At 31.1% G+C, this 17,421-nt stretch overlaps 1 protein-coding gene across 1 annotated transcript; it reads right to left on the bottom strand.

The window, feature by feature from the left end:
• Positions 1-7,366: 7,366 nt before the first annotated feature.
• Positions 7,367-7,978, bottom strand: LOC137831677 (protein RALF-like 33). The gene has a single exon (XM_068639450.1). The coding sequence runs from the start codon at positions 7,829-7,831 to the stop codon at positions 7,517-7,519; it is 315 nt and encodes a 104-aa protein (XP_068495551.1). The 5' UTR covers positions 7,832-7,978; the 3' UTR covers positions 7,367-7,516.
• Between the last annotated feature and the right edge of the window lie 9,443 nt (positions 7,979-17,421).

The following is a 17,421-nucleotide window of genomic DNA, read 5'->3' on the forward strand; positions in this document are numbered from 1 at the left end:
CCTTCAATCAAATGAATTAGTATTCTTAAATCCCTGTAAAACAATCATAAATGAGTCTCATTAAGACAAATTGTTTTTAAATTTCATCATTTTTTAATATTTTTTTCTAAATTTATTTTTATTTCTTTCTAGCTTTTTGAAGCTTACTCTTATCAATTTTCTATGTTATATCTCTGATAAGACTATGATGAATTTTGACTGACAAAAAATTCATTAAAAGTAAGTTTTATTTTTCTATCATATATCAAACTATTTTTTTCTTGTTCCAATTGTATGTGTAGAATTTTATCATCTCATCATGTGAATGTTGCTACTGGATTGTCCACATACAAAAATAATTTTTTGATTTTATAATTATAAAAACATTAATTGTTATAGCATGACATCAATCTTGTATATATGACTATATAAATATGTATTTGTGAATGAACATGTTACCAAAAGACATAAGATATAAGTACATTTATGAACTTTCGGTATTCATAAGAGTTTGGAGAAGATTCAAGATAGATGTATTTATAAAATTAGTTTTAAGTGTTTAACAAACCAAATTTACTCATTATTTATCCAAATAAAAATTCGTTAGACAAATTGAAGTATAATAAAATCCTCATAATTTTATTTTTATAAAAAATTTCATAATCATAATTTTAATATTTTTTCGTTTATAAACAACTAATTTGTGTAAAAAAATTGTAGTGACATGAGTTATATATATATATATATATATATATATATATATATATATATATATTATTGTTTCACGTATTTAAATGTGTCAATAATTAAAAGATAAAATGTATGTATGTTCTAATATGAAAATATTCTAAAATCACATGTAGGTTTTGTAAAATAAAATACAACTGCAAAAATATTGTTGTACTCAAGTAAGGTTACTCTCTCATAATAAAATTATAGAAGTAAAAAATATTTATGTGTAATTTATTTATATACATATTTATCTATCTGTATTTGTATACATATTTTATTTTAGGTATCATTTCCAAAAATTACATGTCCAAAATATTCACAACATAGGTATAAAGATGTTGTCACGATAATTGCAACTGTGAAGGCTTTTTTCATGGTTTAATATTTTTTTTTTTTTAGGAGTAGACTCTAGAGTGTCATTTGCTAAAAAAATTGAATACTTTGTTTAGGTACTGGTAGGGAAAAATTCAAAACCTTATAGCTCATTAATCATGCATCATTTATATAATGAATAATTGAAACAACAAATTATCTAAGATACAAGTGTTTCATCCGTCAAACAATCCAACACTTACAATCTTTCTTTATATAAGACAAGATTTGACAAAACGTGTATTAAATCACACAATACAACGTAACTAACATTGTACCACTTAAACATATTTGTGTGTACAGGCACATTAATTTTTTAGATGTAGGAAATGCCCACTACATTTGTTTTTCAGAGATATTCGATAAAGGTGCTAGCAAAGTCAACATCAAATAGTCCCTTGAAAAGTTATTTTCTTCACCAACCTCACTACAAGATTTTTTATTTATTTACATTATTACGTACGGATTTCAGTATGTAAACAAACATTATACTCGTCAAAAGATGTTATCCTCTTCAACTCTTCTACATTAGCCTGTAGTGACTATTCGAATACTCATTAAGCCAGGAGTGGTTGGAATCAAGAATATGCAAGGGAGTAGTCAGGAGTGGCTAAATGTCCAAAGAATACTCATTAAGTCAGGAGTGGTTGAAGTCAAAAGTACTCAAGAGAGCAGTCAGGAGTGGTCATTAGCCCGAAAAATCTCGTTAAGCCAAAAGTCGTTGGATTCAATAATACTTAAAGGAGTAACTAGAAGTCTAAGGAATACTCATTAAGCCAAAACTAGTCGGAATCAAGAATACTCAAGAGAGTAGCCAGAAGTGGCTAAATACCCAAAGAATACTCATTAAGTCAGGAATGGTTGGAGTCAAGAGTACTAAAGAGAGTAGTCAAGAGTGGTCATGTGCCCAAAAAATACTTAAGCCAGAAGTCGTTGGATTCAAGAATACTTAAAGGAGTAACTAGGAGCCTAAAGAATACTCATTAAGCCAAAACTTGTCGGAATCAAGAATATTAACGGGAGTAGCCACAACTGAATATGTTCCTAAAGAATACTCGATTAAGCCAAGAACAACTAGATTCAACAATACTCAAGAGATTAAAGGTGGCTACAAGCTTAAAAAAATACTAAAGGGAATAACAAAAAGTGACTTTTTTTTTATCAGCTAAGAATAACAAGAAGTGACTATAATCCCAAAGAATATTTTATTACTTTGCGACAATAATGTGCCTAATAAAAACTCAATCTATTGATTGAGAACTAAATATAAATTGTTGTGAATGAGAAAAATATTAAAACATATCAACACCTAATTTCATTTGTAATATCAACACCTAATATCTCCATCACTTTTGTCACCAATAACTCGTAGGTTCACCTAAAATATTCAACCAATAATCTCCAAAAAACCTATTGTCTCCACTAAGATTAAACCAAGAATCCCCCACAAACTTATTCTCTCTTAACCCCACTCAACCGCACATCTTACCCATCCTATAAACCATTTAACTATTCTTATAAGTATATGTAAACAAGTACAATAAGTCCATGTTAATTGATATTTAACTTAAGCTTCATAAAAATTGCAGCATATCCCAAGTGAAATTTTGTTTTTTAATCAGTGCATAAAGTGAAATTGTGGATATTTGTTTGTCGATTCATTGATACTTGGATATACTGGTTTATATAAGAAATTCATATTTTATATGTATGCATCAAATTCATATTATTTCTATTATTTATTTCCTCATTTGTCATTTGTATTTGGGTACCTTAGACCTTGCTCTAAGCAAAGCACATATTTTTCCTAAAGTAACTATTATTCCTCTTTATTACTTCATACCTTTAACCTCAGAGGTAGTCTTGAAGCCAGCATAGTTCTTCTTAATTATTCTGCTTAAATTTCATTAACAGACTTTTCAAATTTAGTTTACTGAAAGCTATTTTTATTATTGTTAATTATTTATTAATCCTGGAAGCATCATCTGCTGAATTTGCCATCAAAATTCACATTTGTCTTGCTTATCTCACTTTGTATTTCACTTTAAGGTCCAAATTTTATTTTGCAGATCATATATGTCAATCTATAGAAGTAAATATACAAAACAGTGCATTATAAATAACTACTATTATTTTAAGAAAACAATTAAAATATCACTATAGTTTTCCAACGAGATTCATAATACACAGACCTCAGTTAAACACACTAAGCTACTTGAAAAGTAGTCATTAAATGTTCCTATTTCCAACAAGATAAGATGTTGACCCTCTTATGAAATATACATCTCACATATTTATTTTCTATTTTTATGTTGACTCCTTCACATAATATTCCTAATCTTCTGGTTTTATAGAGTTGTTTGTTTTATATTTGTTGTAATCTCTTGGGGTTACTTATTTTAGTTAGGCTAATAATGGTCGATGGTGTTATTGATTGGTTTTTCATCCTTTTTTTTTATACTTATATTCCAGTGTTTTGAATTCTCAGGTTCATGCATCCACTATGATCAGTTTTTTTCAGTGTGAAATAGTATACCGGTATGGACCGAACGGTTAATACCACAATTCGACTCCTACGACTGAGTCGATTGGATCCTTTGATCGAGTCAATCGGCTTCTACGATCGAGCCGATCGGTTCGTGCAGGTCGACCGACATATCCGGTCCATTAACTCTCAAATCAAGGTCAGCAAAATTAAATCACCATTAAAAATTAGGTAATACGCTCCTAAGTACGATCCACTTTACTAATCTAACCCAATAAGGTAAATCCATTAAAATAATATAAATAACGCATATTTCAAGAACAAGGTACGTCATTAATTATTGTACACCTCCGAGTACCTTGTACACCTCCGAGTACCGAACGCTCTTTGTTGACTTGAGCGTCGGACTGCAGGTACTCCCATTCGGCAGACATTTTTCTCAGAGACTAAGCGATCAGGCGACTGAAACATAAAAGAGTAGCACGAAAATTGAAAGAGTAGGTTGAAGTGCGAACTGACCGACCAGTAGGAGGGAAAAAAATAAAGTCGATCAACAGTTTTCTAGGTTTCATCTTTCTATCAGGAATAAGAAACAACTTTTGAAATCTGGCTTTTCCAATTTGGAGGGCCATTATTTATAACTGATTGGTGTAAAGGACGCTATCCATTGGTTCATAAGCATTGTTGATGGAGTTTGTGTTGAATCGAGCAATAATGAATTTAGGGATTCTTCATAACCAATGAGTCCATCCCAAGCATCTATTGGTGGATCTTCCAGTATTAAGGGTAGAAGTTTGTGTTTACACTAGTGATAGGAGTTTTTAGTTTTTTTGTTCATGACATCACTATTTCTCCTTTTAATTCTAGATGTGTCTTTTAAAAACAGAACAAGTCCAAATCCAAAATAAACAATAAAAATAAGTCTATTTGTTATACAAATGTACATGTTCATAACATACTACGTATCAACTGTTTCTTTCTGTAGACAGTTAATATCTGATCAACTACCTATATTGTTTTAAACTTTAAATTAAAAATAATTAAACTTAATTTTAAAATCATATTCAAAATATGGAAATTTGCATTCCACAACTGAAGATGACACCAGAGTTGCAGGAGAAGGAGAAATACTGATAAATCCGCGATAAATGTACTAAAATTTTGAAAATATAATTTTGAAAGGGCTTAAAAGAAGAATGGAAAATCAATAAAAAATTATAAGTGATTAAAATTATTACTTTTTAATTGATTCGAATTATTTTTTGAAACATTTGATTTGCGATTTAACACTTTGGAATTGATAGTAATTGAACCATTAATTATTTAAATATTGTTAGTTATTTGTTATTTTATTTATATATGTGAGTGATCTATATGAGAAGAAACTTAATATGTTTAAATACTTTTTAACCTTAAACACGACTTCATATTTTATTTTTAATTCATTTTTTATGTAAAAAATAATTAATATGTATAAATTTTTTTTAACATTATATATAACATGGAGAGAACACTTTTTTAATTATTCCAAAATAAATAACAACAATTATTATGAGATAACATTATACTGTCATATATTAATAAGAAGACATATAATAAAATCGTCAAATTAATTCAAACCATAAATTAATTTGATTTTTATGTTTAAATCGAACTATATAAATTTTTGTTTGATTCAAATATATTTTTAAAAAATTGAACCAAGCAGTACCATAATTCTTATATGGAGCCAAAAATAATAAACATAAATTCCAACCGTAAACAATTATATTGAAATTGATACGTAAAGGGAAATTCTTTTTAATTGTTCTCAATTTTTTTATTTTTTTTATTCTTATATTAATATTTAGTTTTATTAATGTTTATTAAAGAAGTTATATTATTTTTATTTTTAATTTTGTCTAGAACAATTTTTTTAATTTAATTTTTTGAAATATATTTTCATTTTTTCAATTTTTTTCACGCACGGTTACTGAAATACACATGCACGGAGCGTCTCTGTTCACCTTACTTATAATAATATATTTTTTTGCAAATTATCTCTTGAAACGCTTTCAATAATACAGAAAATTTGAAGTTAAAATTCTGTCTATATTTTTCTATTTTCACATTTTTCAATGTATTGAATTTCACATTTTTTTTCTCTCCTTTCAATCTATATAAACATAATTTGAATGAATCCAAACACACTGATGAAAAAAAAGTAGAATGATCCAAAAATTCCAAACATTCCTTGTAATAATAATACTGTTCTAAATAATAAAAGGTTTTTATGTTTAAAAATCGATAAATATATTTTCATTTGAAATTCATTTATTAAATAATGTGAAAAAGATCTACTTATTTGACAATATACTAAAACAATTAGTGAGGCATTACTTGACATATTCAATATCTAATTCTAACAACTTATTTAAGAAAAAAGCAAAGCATTTTTTTTTGACTTGACAAAGCAAAAAAGGGGAGATGATGATGACTCATAGAATAATGACCTTTTAAGGGCTCGTCGTGATTATCACAAATTGTTTCTGAAGTTAAGTAGAGTAGGAGAAATGTTATCAAGCAGAAGATACATTTTTTCTGCTATCAATTGAAAATAATTAAGAAAAAAATGTGGGTCATGTCACGTAGTGTTCATTAGAAGTTAGGTTTGTGAGAAGTGACAAAATAATGAAAAGGAAAATCATTGCCAAAACATTGACCTTCCACATTAAACCGTGCCAGCACTTTATACCAATTCCTGTGGTCCCCAAACCATGATGAATGGAATCCCTCGTTTTAATTATACACAAATAAAACCGATCAAAATCTTACTGCATACTACTTGGTAGTAGTAATAATATTTTTTGAAAAAATCAACCTTCAATTTGGAGTGTTAGAACAATAGAATGTGATGGATGGAACCCATCTTCAACAACCCAACCATAAAAAATTATATAAAAGCTAGGGATTTGTACTTTTTTTATATGTTATTGAACTAGCCATAAGAAATTATATAAAAACCAGGGATTTGTATTTTTTTATGCTATTGTTCTAGCTAAAAAGATGTTTTCCAACTAAGATGTCTTCCCAACTAGAAGATTTATTTTGGTCAGAAAGAATAATTTCCACTCGAGTTGTTCTTATGTCCTTGAGTTTAATTCATTCTCCTTTCTTGTAAAGCTCTTCTTTCTCTCTTTCTCCTCGTTACTACTCCTGTTTCTAATTATATTTTGAAATGAATCTATATCCTACATATCTTGTAAATCTCCCAAATCACCACTTCCTCCTACTAAAAGTTTATTAATTCCAGAAATCGACATCAGAACAAGAACCATCTCTTCTCACTGTATAATTGGACTCAGTATTTTATAATAAAAAAACTCCTTTGCCGGCAACTTGTTTTGTTGCCATTAATTTATCTATTGTCTCCTTCTTAAGAAAGAAGAACATGAACGATGAGTAATAATTCCATCAATATGACAAAATTAGGAATTACATTTGGTTTCATCTTAAGCTTGTACTGAAAGTCAATCAAATTTGCCAAAACTAAAAAGCTTGTACTTGGATTTCGAAATAAAATTCCGAAGCCCAACGAAATCTCATAGTAAAGCGTGTAAAATTCAATTAAAAAATTTCCACATCTGTGTATAGGCATGCGTGAAGAGAAATAAACCATAAAATAAATCTGTTTTTGCTTCATCAAAATTATGAACAGTGCAGAAAGTTGACCTAGTTATTTTGGCGAGTGAAAGTAAAAAATGAAAAATAGAAAAACTAAAGAATGTAAGAAGTAAATAGTAATTAATAGCAATAAAATGATGATGAATGAGTGACATTCACATTAATTATTTATCAGCAATAGGACAATACATAATAATAAACAAACATTGAATATCATCACCATGTGTACAACGAAACGCGAATACGAAACATTAAAAAAAAGGAAAAAAAAAAGAGAATAATAATTTAGCTTCTGCACCTGGTGATGGCGCTGCAGCCACGGCTGTAGGGGTTGGCCTGAGCGCCAGGCTGGCAATTGTAGTAGGAGGCGCCGCGGCGAGAGCAGGGCACAGTGTTCCTCTGGAGCGCACCGTAGCTTATGTACTTCGTGGTGGCTAAGATGCGCCGGCTGATCTCGCTGTCCAGCTGGAACTCTTCATCCATGGAGGGCATCCACATCATTTCCATGCCCAGCGCTCCCGCCTCCGCTGTCGGCGACGCAGATAGGACCAGAACGGTGGCGCAAATCGCCAGGAAGAGCCACGAACACGAGTTTGCCATTGATGTTTGTTTCTTCGTTTGCTGAGATTGTTCGCCTTGTTTTCGTTGATGGAATGAATGAACCTTCCGAGGAGCTCACGATAACAATGCTTCTCTCTGTCTCTTCCTTCTTGCTTTGGTTTTGCAGAGTAACGGCAGCATTATCAGCAACCAGTTTAAAAGACCCTCGCGTTCAACATTGACACTCGACTACCCTTTATTTACATTCCTGCCATTCCCGTAAGAAAAATAAAATAAACATATTTGTAAATTTTGTGATTCATTGACTCTTGAGAGAAGTTCAATGCACCGAGGTTTTCAAAATCATTTATGATGTGAAATCTAAATTTTTGTGATTAATTAATTATACATATAACTATTTATTGTATTTACATTGTCATCTATTTTCAAAATAATATATATATATTATCAAATAGGTAACAAATAATATATATATATATATAATCAAATAGGTTGTTATCTAGAGAACGATTCATTTTGGTTATACTTCTGGTCAGTCACTACTATTTTGAGCTTTCTGTTTTTTTTTTCTCCTTTCAGTAGTCTGGTTTCACAGGTAGAAATGATACCTGCAGAAGACACTCCAACACTCAAGTCAGTCAAAGTGTCAGAGTACGGTAGATAATGACATATTTGATCATTAGAATTTGTGTTATTTATATTACTTAATGGACCTTTGTTGGTGGACCGGATTAGGAGGTTAGTTCACGTTTAGAGTTGTATTAAACAACCCTTAATCGTGGATTAACCCTATTAACTTGGTTAATCCATGACTCGTCGCTAAAGATCGATCGGTCACATGTTATCACGTGACCTTCTCATCATAGTTGATTGGTGAAGTTCCTGATCGAGTCACTTCGTCCTAGTACAATATAAATAAATAAATATATATATATATAATATTTGTAATAATTATTTTAAAAAGATTAAAAATTTCTTAATCGGTTCAATTAAACTCTAGGTTTTATAACATCATTATTACCTTTATCTAAAAGCAACTTTTAGCAGTATATGTTTGAAAACAGATGATAAAAAGAAAGTTCCACTTACATGCAGTAGTTAAACACCGCATGCGACATATAAAACAGGTATTTCTTCTAACCACAACCATATTCTATGATCTGTGCATTAGTTTTATATTCACCTGCTACTCCAACAATCAATTTTCAAATGTTGTAAAGTATCTCTTTTAAGAATATATAATTTTAATGAATACCAGGTAAGGGTTTTCATTGATAGAGATAAAGTTTTGAAGACTTGTTCACTGCAATGCAATGATGGATAACAGCTAAGTTTCTCATGTAAGCCAAGAGAATAACTAACTAGTAATTGAATAATACAAGTGTGGCATTCAGAAGGTGGGAACAGAGTCAAGTAACAAATTTATTCCATTTCAGATTATGAGTGTCTCGTCTCTCGTGTTTTTCTCATTTGAAGTGTCCTCTCAATGATTTTTTAATAATTAAAACTTTTATTTTCTCAAATTTTGTGTGTTAATAGATTGCAAAGTTAAATTTTGTAGAAGCTAAGGTACTTTGCTACCACCTAAAAGCTTGCAAACCATATGGGCCACAAATAACATATATTAGCCAGGATGAGATTCCCTCAATCACAAATAACTAACTAAATTGATTAAACCTCATTCTAAGAAAGTTGATAGCTGAGATCGTGTTAAATATAAGAGTTCAACTCATTTTTGTAAATAATTTCATCAATATCATATACATACTAACACTTATTACACTTAATTATACTTAATTATTAAAGACCGAATGTTAATCATAGACCATTAAAAGACCTTTGTCTAATACTCCTTTAACATTTCAATAGAAAACCAGATTCTCAAACACATGTTAAAATAATTTATATTCCCACACCAAATGCTCCAACCAATTTCTTCCATTCCCCATGCTACAATAGCACAAAATATTTTCAATTTCAATTTAAACACACTTCTGCATTGGGGTTAGTTTATCATGTATACTTTCAGAAACTGTTTTTATCTAAATAAGATACTTCAAAATTTCAAATTAACAACCAAAATTTACTATATAATTAACGAGAATGAAGATTGAAAATATCTAAAAATAGAACGTGACTTTTTTTATTATTAGTTCTTTTGTTTTAATCGTGATTGAGAAAAGAAACCAAAATTTAAAATGTCTTGAAAAATAAAATAAAAGAATTCATACAATCTTTATTATATTTTTTTCTATATGTTAACTTCAGCGCTTTCTTCTTCTTGGAGACAAGAACATTCACCTCCACTCCTAAGTTTGGTTTAATATTCGGCTATCCACAACACGTTATCTTTTCATATATATATAAAAATAGTGCGCATTTATAAATTGAAATATTTCAAAAACATGTTATGAGGTACTTTTGTCAAAATAAATGTATTAATTAATACAAAAGCTCTGTAACTGTAAGTGATTTCAATCCCTAAATTTATCAAAAAAATTCCCTGTAATAACATTCTAAAATAGAATAATGTTTAAAATATAAAGTGAAAGTTTCAAAACGAAAATGGTGACTGGTGAGAATCATACCACTTAATCATCTCAACTTTTTTTTCCACTTTAGAGGATCCTTTCCTTTCCCAACCCCCCTTGTCTGGCTTCATCCATTGAGATTGTTTATGCATTTTTTTTTCTGTTCTATACCTCATTTTCAGTAATCAGGGATTAAAGATTTATAATGCACCATGCAATGTATAACAAATACTAGAAAAAAGAATAAAGAAACTCCTATTCGAACAAACTTTTAATTCATTAGTTGTAGTTTTCTTAGAATGTCCATTACTTTTGACAAAGTCACAAAAATTATATAGTATTTTTGTGTACAATGCAAAAAATATGTAATGACATTCAATCCTTTTGCCCTTTTGGGTGCTAACTTCCTATTTAGTTAATTAAGATTTAGAACATATCTATCTTTTACCTTTTATGTAATATTAATTTTTATTTATTAATTGTAAAATATCTTTATCTTTGATTTTAGAACTGTATCTTTATTTTTAGTCAATTTGAAATCAACAATAAGATGAGATAAATCAACAAAACAAAATAAGACTACAATGCCTCAATTACTCAAATATGGATATTGATTATGGTTTAACTTTATTTCACCAATTTTTATATTATGGTTATGGGAAATGGCCTTGGAAGTTATATCTATTGTATATAACACTCAGCCCCATCATTTTAACAGTTGTTTTGGTATTATATGTTAAAGAAAAGGAGGGAGGAAGGGTTGTTATTGGTTCAACTTCATTTTGGTTGAAAGTGTGTATGTTATTGGTCGAAGGAAGACATTAAGACAGAAGGTTAGCATCAAGTCACAAAGTTGTTTAGGCATAATGAGGAGTGATTGGAAGTGGTACCAAATCCAGCCCCTTTGTTGTCCTATGGTGGCTCCACCATGGTGCACTTAAGATTCAGAAAGTTTACCAGAAAAAACGACTACATACCAGTCTTTTATATTGCAACTCTGACCTGCACACACATAATTGAATTTTTCCCTCTATGATAGTACCGTGGATTCTGAAATTCAGTCCCAAGTATAATAGCATTACTGAGAAATACAGAGCACACCATATGTGTGCAGTGTAGAAAAATTGACAAGATTTTCAGCAATTTAAGTCTTAAAAAATTAAAATTAAAATTTAATTTAATTTTACAACTTATAAAATAATCTGAAAATTTATACATATGAAACTACATATTTTTCTTAATTAACGTTAGATCAATATCTATTCATATACAATAATTTTATATGTTTTTTCTTTTTCATACACGTTCGTTTTTACATGCCCAACAATTTATTTATGCTAGTCCCACAAAAGAACAGAAAAATAGTGCTGGAGAAAAAAAGGTATGAGTCATAAAAGAGAGGAACACAGTATGAACAAAATGTGTTTGGGTTGACAGCAATTTTTGAAAGCGACATGAAGATGTAATGCTGATGGGAAAATAGGTTTTATTGGCATTGTGACAGCAATAGTGTGATGATTTTTTTGAAAGGGGCATGAAGAGTTATTTGGTATTTATTTAATAGAGAAGCAGATGTAGATGGAGAAATAGTTAGTGAAGAATAAAAAGTGAAATCTGAGAAGTGGAAAGAGAGAAAGAGAAGAGTGGTTGGGAGAAGAGGGATTGGGACCCGCACACATCTCTCTGGCAGAGGGTGTTTACGCGTTCCAAAGCTACCAGCTGCCATATCATGAAATCAAGAAATCAAATGCTCTAAGTAATGTTTTTTTCTTTCGTCAATCATCAATGCTTATTTTATTTCAGGGAAACGTCACCTCTCTAATCACTAATTTATACTATTTTTTATCACACTCGCTCGAAGGAGACAGGGAGGGACGCCAATAATTTGCAGTCAAACTTTCACTATTCCTTTTGCATTCAAATTAAACAGTATTCTGTTTCCTGTACATCATAGAATTGATATTTTCGATTGTTAAGATTTTAAAATCACTTCTCAAACTAAGGATCTTCACTTAAATTAGGGAAACAAAAGTATTTAACTCCCCTAAATTTTACCTATTTTATAAATTTATTGAGGTATAGTATATATAGCTAACCTTAACCCTGTGTTTGGATCCGATGCCATATGGAAGAGCGGGGAATCATGGCGTGTGTTAATTTGGGTATCCCTGCAAGCAAAGAAGAATATCTTAGAAGAAAAATCATACTTTAAGATTAAAGTTTCTGCACGTCCATATAGAATTTTTAGAATTCTAAGCTTACATTTCAAAATAACTCATTTCGAGATAAATTGGGCGTGCTCCTGAAAATTTATCAAGTGCAAGAATAAACACCCTATACCTTAATATACATGTTATAACACTAACTAAAAGAAAGTCACCACAATGTGCCCAAATAGGATATTATTACTCAAAATGTCTCATTTCTGTCCTACAAAAATCCCATTCAGTCTTAGCTCCTACATATTCACAGAACAGGGAACCATTTCATGAACAGTATTATTCTTATGTCAACTGTGTGCATGTATTTTATCAAACTCGGAGGCGGATCGAAGAGGAGAAAAAAATCGTAACTCGGAGATCGTAATTCGACTTGAAAGAGTTATTATTTGAGTTTATATATAAGATAATTCATGAAACGGTCCAAATATATCATTTTGATAAGCTATGATTTTTATTTAGGATAAGAAAATGTGTTGGAGAAGAAAATAATTGTAATTTTTTAAATGGGTCCAAAAAACCTAATTTTGAGTAAGCTGTGAATTTTATTTAGGGTTTCAGAGAGTAAACTGTGAATTTTATTTAGGGTTCCAACTGCACATAACAGAGCACATTCCATATTTAAATTTTGAATTAGGTTTTATTAGGTTAAAATTAAAATGGGCCTTAGGCCCAAAATTATGTCTCTTAAAATTTAGGCGCATCTCTTCCTTCCTTATGCGCGGCGGCGCGCCACAGCTCCTTCTTCATGTTACGTCGACGTCACAGCATGCGTTTGCGGTGGTGCGCGAAGGCGGCAGCGAGCACGAGCGGCGCATTAGGGTTTTTTTTGGACCGCGTCATTGATGACTTTTTACGGCAAGTGCACCGTGTTTGTCAGAAGTAATAATTGTCCCTAAGGACGAATATCGATCCCACAAGGAACAATGAATTATCAAGTACAATAATCGCTAAATATAAAAATAGAACAATTAAAAAGGTTTTGAATTAATTGTGTTGGCACTGATCAATAAGAAAACAGACAAAGAATTAGTTTCATCTCTCTCACTCTCAAGTATTTTGATTAGCATGTCAATATTAAGTTCTTTGATTGAAATTGATGCCCGTATAAAAATCATTTATATCGATTCCTCGCATATAAAATCCTTAAGAATGTCCCCTAACTATCGATCCCTCACATAATTATAAGAACAACTTAGAACGAAGCTCAGACGTTTAATAGCAATTAACATTTCAAGTCTATTCCTAGCACTCAAATATGTTAAGTATTGTTGTTTAGGTCTGAACCCTAAAAATACCTCCCGGTCAGATTTAAGATTATCAATTTGTCACGGAAAATTAAAAGTAAAACAACAATACCAATAATCAATCAAGAACTGAATATTAATATATAAGATATCACCTCAATACATAAAAGTTTGAGCAGATTACTCCCAATCCCAAAGGTAGAATTAGCCACGCATACTTCTAGCACCTTCCATTCTCCCAATTGGGTTACAATTCACTCTATGGTGTTTTCCTCTCAATCTGGCACCCTAAGGTTGAACTTCTAGCCCTCTATTTATCCTAGTTTTCTAAGGTTAGGTTGTTTATTGTGTCGTGCTAACGAGCTAAATGATAAACATAAAAAAGGCCCAATCTTTCTTTGTATCCTTTTCCATTATGGGACCTTCTATCTTTATCTTTTTAGCTCAAATCATTTATCTTTAATCCAAATCTCCAATCTTCTTTAGAAATCTGCAATTAACACCAAATTTGGGAATAAAATACTCTTATTCAAATAAAGATCATAAAAAATGTAAAAAGGTATAAATTCATAAATTAGGGATTATTTTATATGTAAATTAGCAATAAATCCTCATAAGTGTCTATATTTTAATATGAAATATTACTGAAATTAGACACTTATCAGTCATGGATCGTTCGATCCAACCCTTTGATCATTTGATTGCTCCGATCCAGAGAGAGTCCGATCCCACCTCCGATGCAACTCGTTTTTGTTTAAAAAGATCGTAAAAGCACAAGATCAGCGAGTTAACACACGATCTTGACAACATTGTCAACAACATCTTTTCCTATTCTTATCGATCTTTACCGACTCAAACATCAACATACCCTCTATATATACCCATCCATTTTCCACAAATTTTGTCTTGCTAAAGCGTCAATCAACTCAAGAAATCTCATAATTAGATCAACATTAGGGGTGGTCATAGATTTTGGATTTTTCAAAATCCAAATTCAAATAAATGGATTGGATTTAAAATCCATATCCATTTTTACTAGATCAAATTTATTTAGATTTTTTTAAAATCCATTTAAAGTGGATTAAATCTAGATTAAATCCACTTTGTTAATTAGATTAAATACACTTTTGTTGGGTTTAATAGTGCCAAAGTTCAAGAGGGGGGGGGGGGTGAATTGACCTTTTAAAACTTTCTCGCAGAAACAGTGTTTAACACAGTTTTACAGAAAATAAATCGATTTATGTGAAAATGAACAGATTTATTTCAGCACTGTTTTTGTTTGAAACGCTTTTAATTCAGCAAGGTTAATCACAAGATTATGCAGTGAGAATTTCCAGCAGCACACACACAAATATCAGATTTGAAAAAAAAACCAGTTAAACACAAAACAGCAAGCTTCAATTTCAAGCAAGTGATTAAGGTTCAATTGATAACATGCTAATTAATTGAGTGACCTTTGCAAACAAGCTGTTCCAGTGGCTTTTAACAGACTATGAGTGTTCTTCTTGATGTCAAGCAATTTTCCAGTAATTAAGAACAATGAATCACAGAACAACAAGCTTCAACTTTAAGCAATTTGTTTAAGGTTCAATTAATAGCATTGACAGTTTCTTGAACAACCTATCACAATCAATCTGTTCCAATGGTTTTAGCAGATTATATATGTTCTTATCAGATTCAAACACCTTTTCCATAAATCAAGAACAGTATGCACAGTGCCCAGAAAGAACAGATTTATTTTCAATTGAACAGATTTATTTCTTTGTTGTTTTATCAATTATGCAGAAACGAAATTGCAGAGAGTGAGAGAGAATGAACACAAGCAATTATACTGGTTCACTCAACCTGAGCTACATCCAGTCTTCACCAACAACAGGTGGAATTCACTAACACACAGTACAACCAAGTACAATTCCCACTGTTCTTGAAACCTACAAGAACTTAGGTACTCTTGCTGAAAAAACCTATTTCAGCATACACACACACCCACTCTTCAAGAACACCTATCAAGAAGAGTGTTCAGCCAAACTATTACAAGAAAGAGATGTGAAATGACTACACCTGATTGAGGATACACAGATCTGCCTTAAACCAGTAGGCAAGATTGCTAGAACAATAGCTGCACCTCACACCAAGCTTTTGGAACCAAACCAAGAACAAGCACTTTGTGATTTTTTGAAATCTTTGAAGAACAAATGCTAATCCTTGAAAACCCTTAACTCTCTGCTGTCAAAACTTGTTTTTTGCAAATGTATGAACTGTTTGAATTATGTTTAACTCAGAAAACAAGTTTGCATTTTATAGAACGCCAGCTTATAACAGAATTTTGAAAAACAGTTAAAGCTGTTATAAAATGAACAGATTGAAAATAAAATGAACTGATTTATTTTCAAAATGCAGTTAGAGAATCTGTTAAGTGAGGAGACTTAGTCAACCATTCTGGTGCTGAGATAAAACTGAAAAACGTTTAAGTATGATATGGCACCAGAGGCAAAAAAAAATCTATTCATTTACAGATGAACAGATTTATTTTTCAAAACGAAAACAGAGGAAGTTTAACTATTTGAAACTCAGTCGTTTTGAAAAGAAGAAGACTTAGTCAAAATACCTGATGCACAAAATCAAATTTTTGCAAGACTTTAGCCAAGGCATCAGTGAAGAAAAATGAATCTGTTTATTTAGAAAAGAACAGATTTATTTTTATGCAGTAAAATGTGTTTTTGTGTAAAACATGTGAAAAACAGTTTTAGAAAACTTATGCTTGTTCTTAACACATGGCCAGTGGTTATGAGGTGAGTTACTCAGCAAAAAGCTACTCTTAGACAACCTCTAAGCACTAACTAAGACATACTTAAAGCAAAGCAAAAAAACACATGAGATGTACATTTAAGACTTCATCAAACACTACATATAGGTCTTCATCAAACACAATCTTGAAGGGGCAGCAACCATCTTCAACAATCTCCCCCTGTTTGATGGAGACAAATCCCCATAGCTAACCTCATAGCTTTGTTGCTTTAAGTACTTGCACCAGATTTTAAACCAGAATTGCACCTGCACTGTACCAGATTTTAAACAAGAAAAAAAACAGCAGTATTGCATAGCATACAGAATTGGTTTAAAGGTGCAGAATTAACTCCCTGTTTCAGCTAGCTTCACCTAGCATGGTGAGCTATTTTTCTCCCCCTTTGGATTCATCAAACAGCATATAAGCATAGGGAATGAAGGGATATAAAGCAGAAACCATAATCATAATAGTTCAGAAACAGAAAACCAAATTGTTCAACATTACAGAAACTTGAAAACTGATAATGAAAGCATTAAAAACAGAAAACTACTGATCCTTGTAGTAAAGCTCTGCAAGCTGTGCCTGAACTCCTTCAATCTGATTATCAAGATGTTGGAACCTTGCATGAGTAGCCTCAAAGTGTGCCCTTTGTTCTGCAGACATGACATCAAGACGGTACAGCACTTGCCTCTCAAACATAGACATTGGTTCTCCACGGTATTCTGGACTTTGATAGGCAACTATGGCATTTGCAGCAACTTCCTCATGTTCAGATTGGGCAGCAGGTGAGTCATCATCCATAGGAATAGCTTCATCCTCATCCTCGTGTTCTGCTTGAGTGTCC

The sequence above is a fragment of the Phaseolus vulgaris genome, chromosome 6 (assembly GCF_000499845.2).
Source record: "Phaseolus vulgaris cultivar G19833 chromosome 6, P. vulgaris v2.0, whole genome shotgun sequence".
Classification (NCBI taxonomy): Eukaryota; Viridiplantae; Streptophyta; class Magnoliopsida; order Fabales; family Fabaceae; genus Phaseolus; species Phaseolus vulgaris.

Coding starts and splice junctions, on each gene's coding strand:
- LOC137831677 (XM_068639450.1), bottom strand. CDS start 7,831: ATGGCAAACTCGTGTTCGTGGCTCTTCCTGGCGATTTGCGCCACCGTT.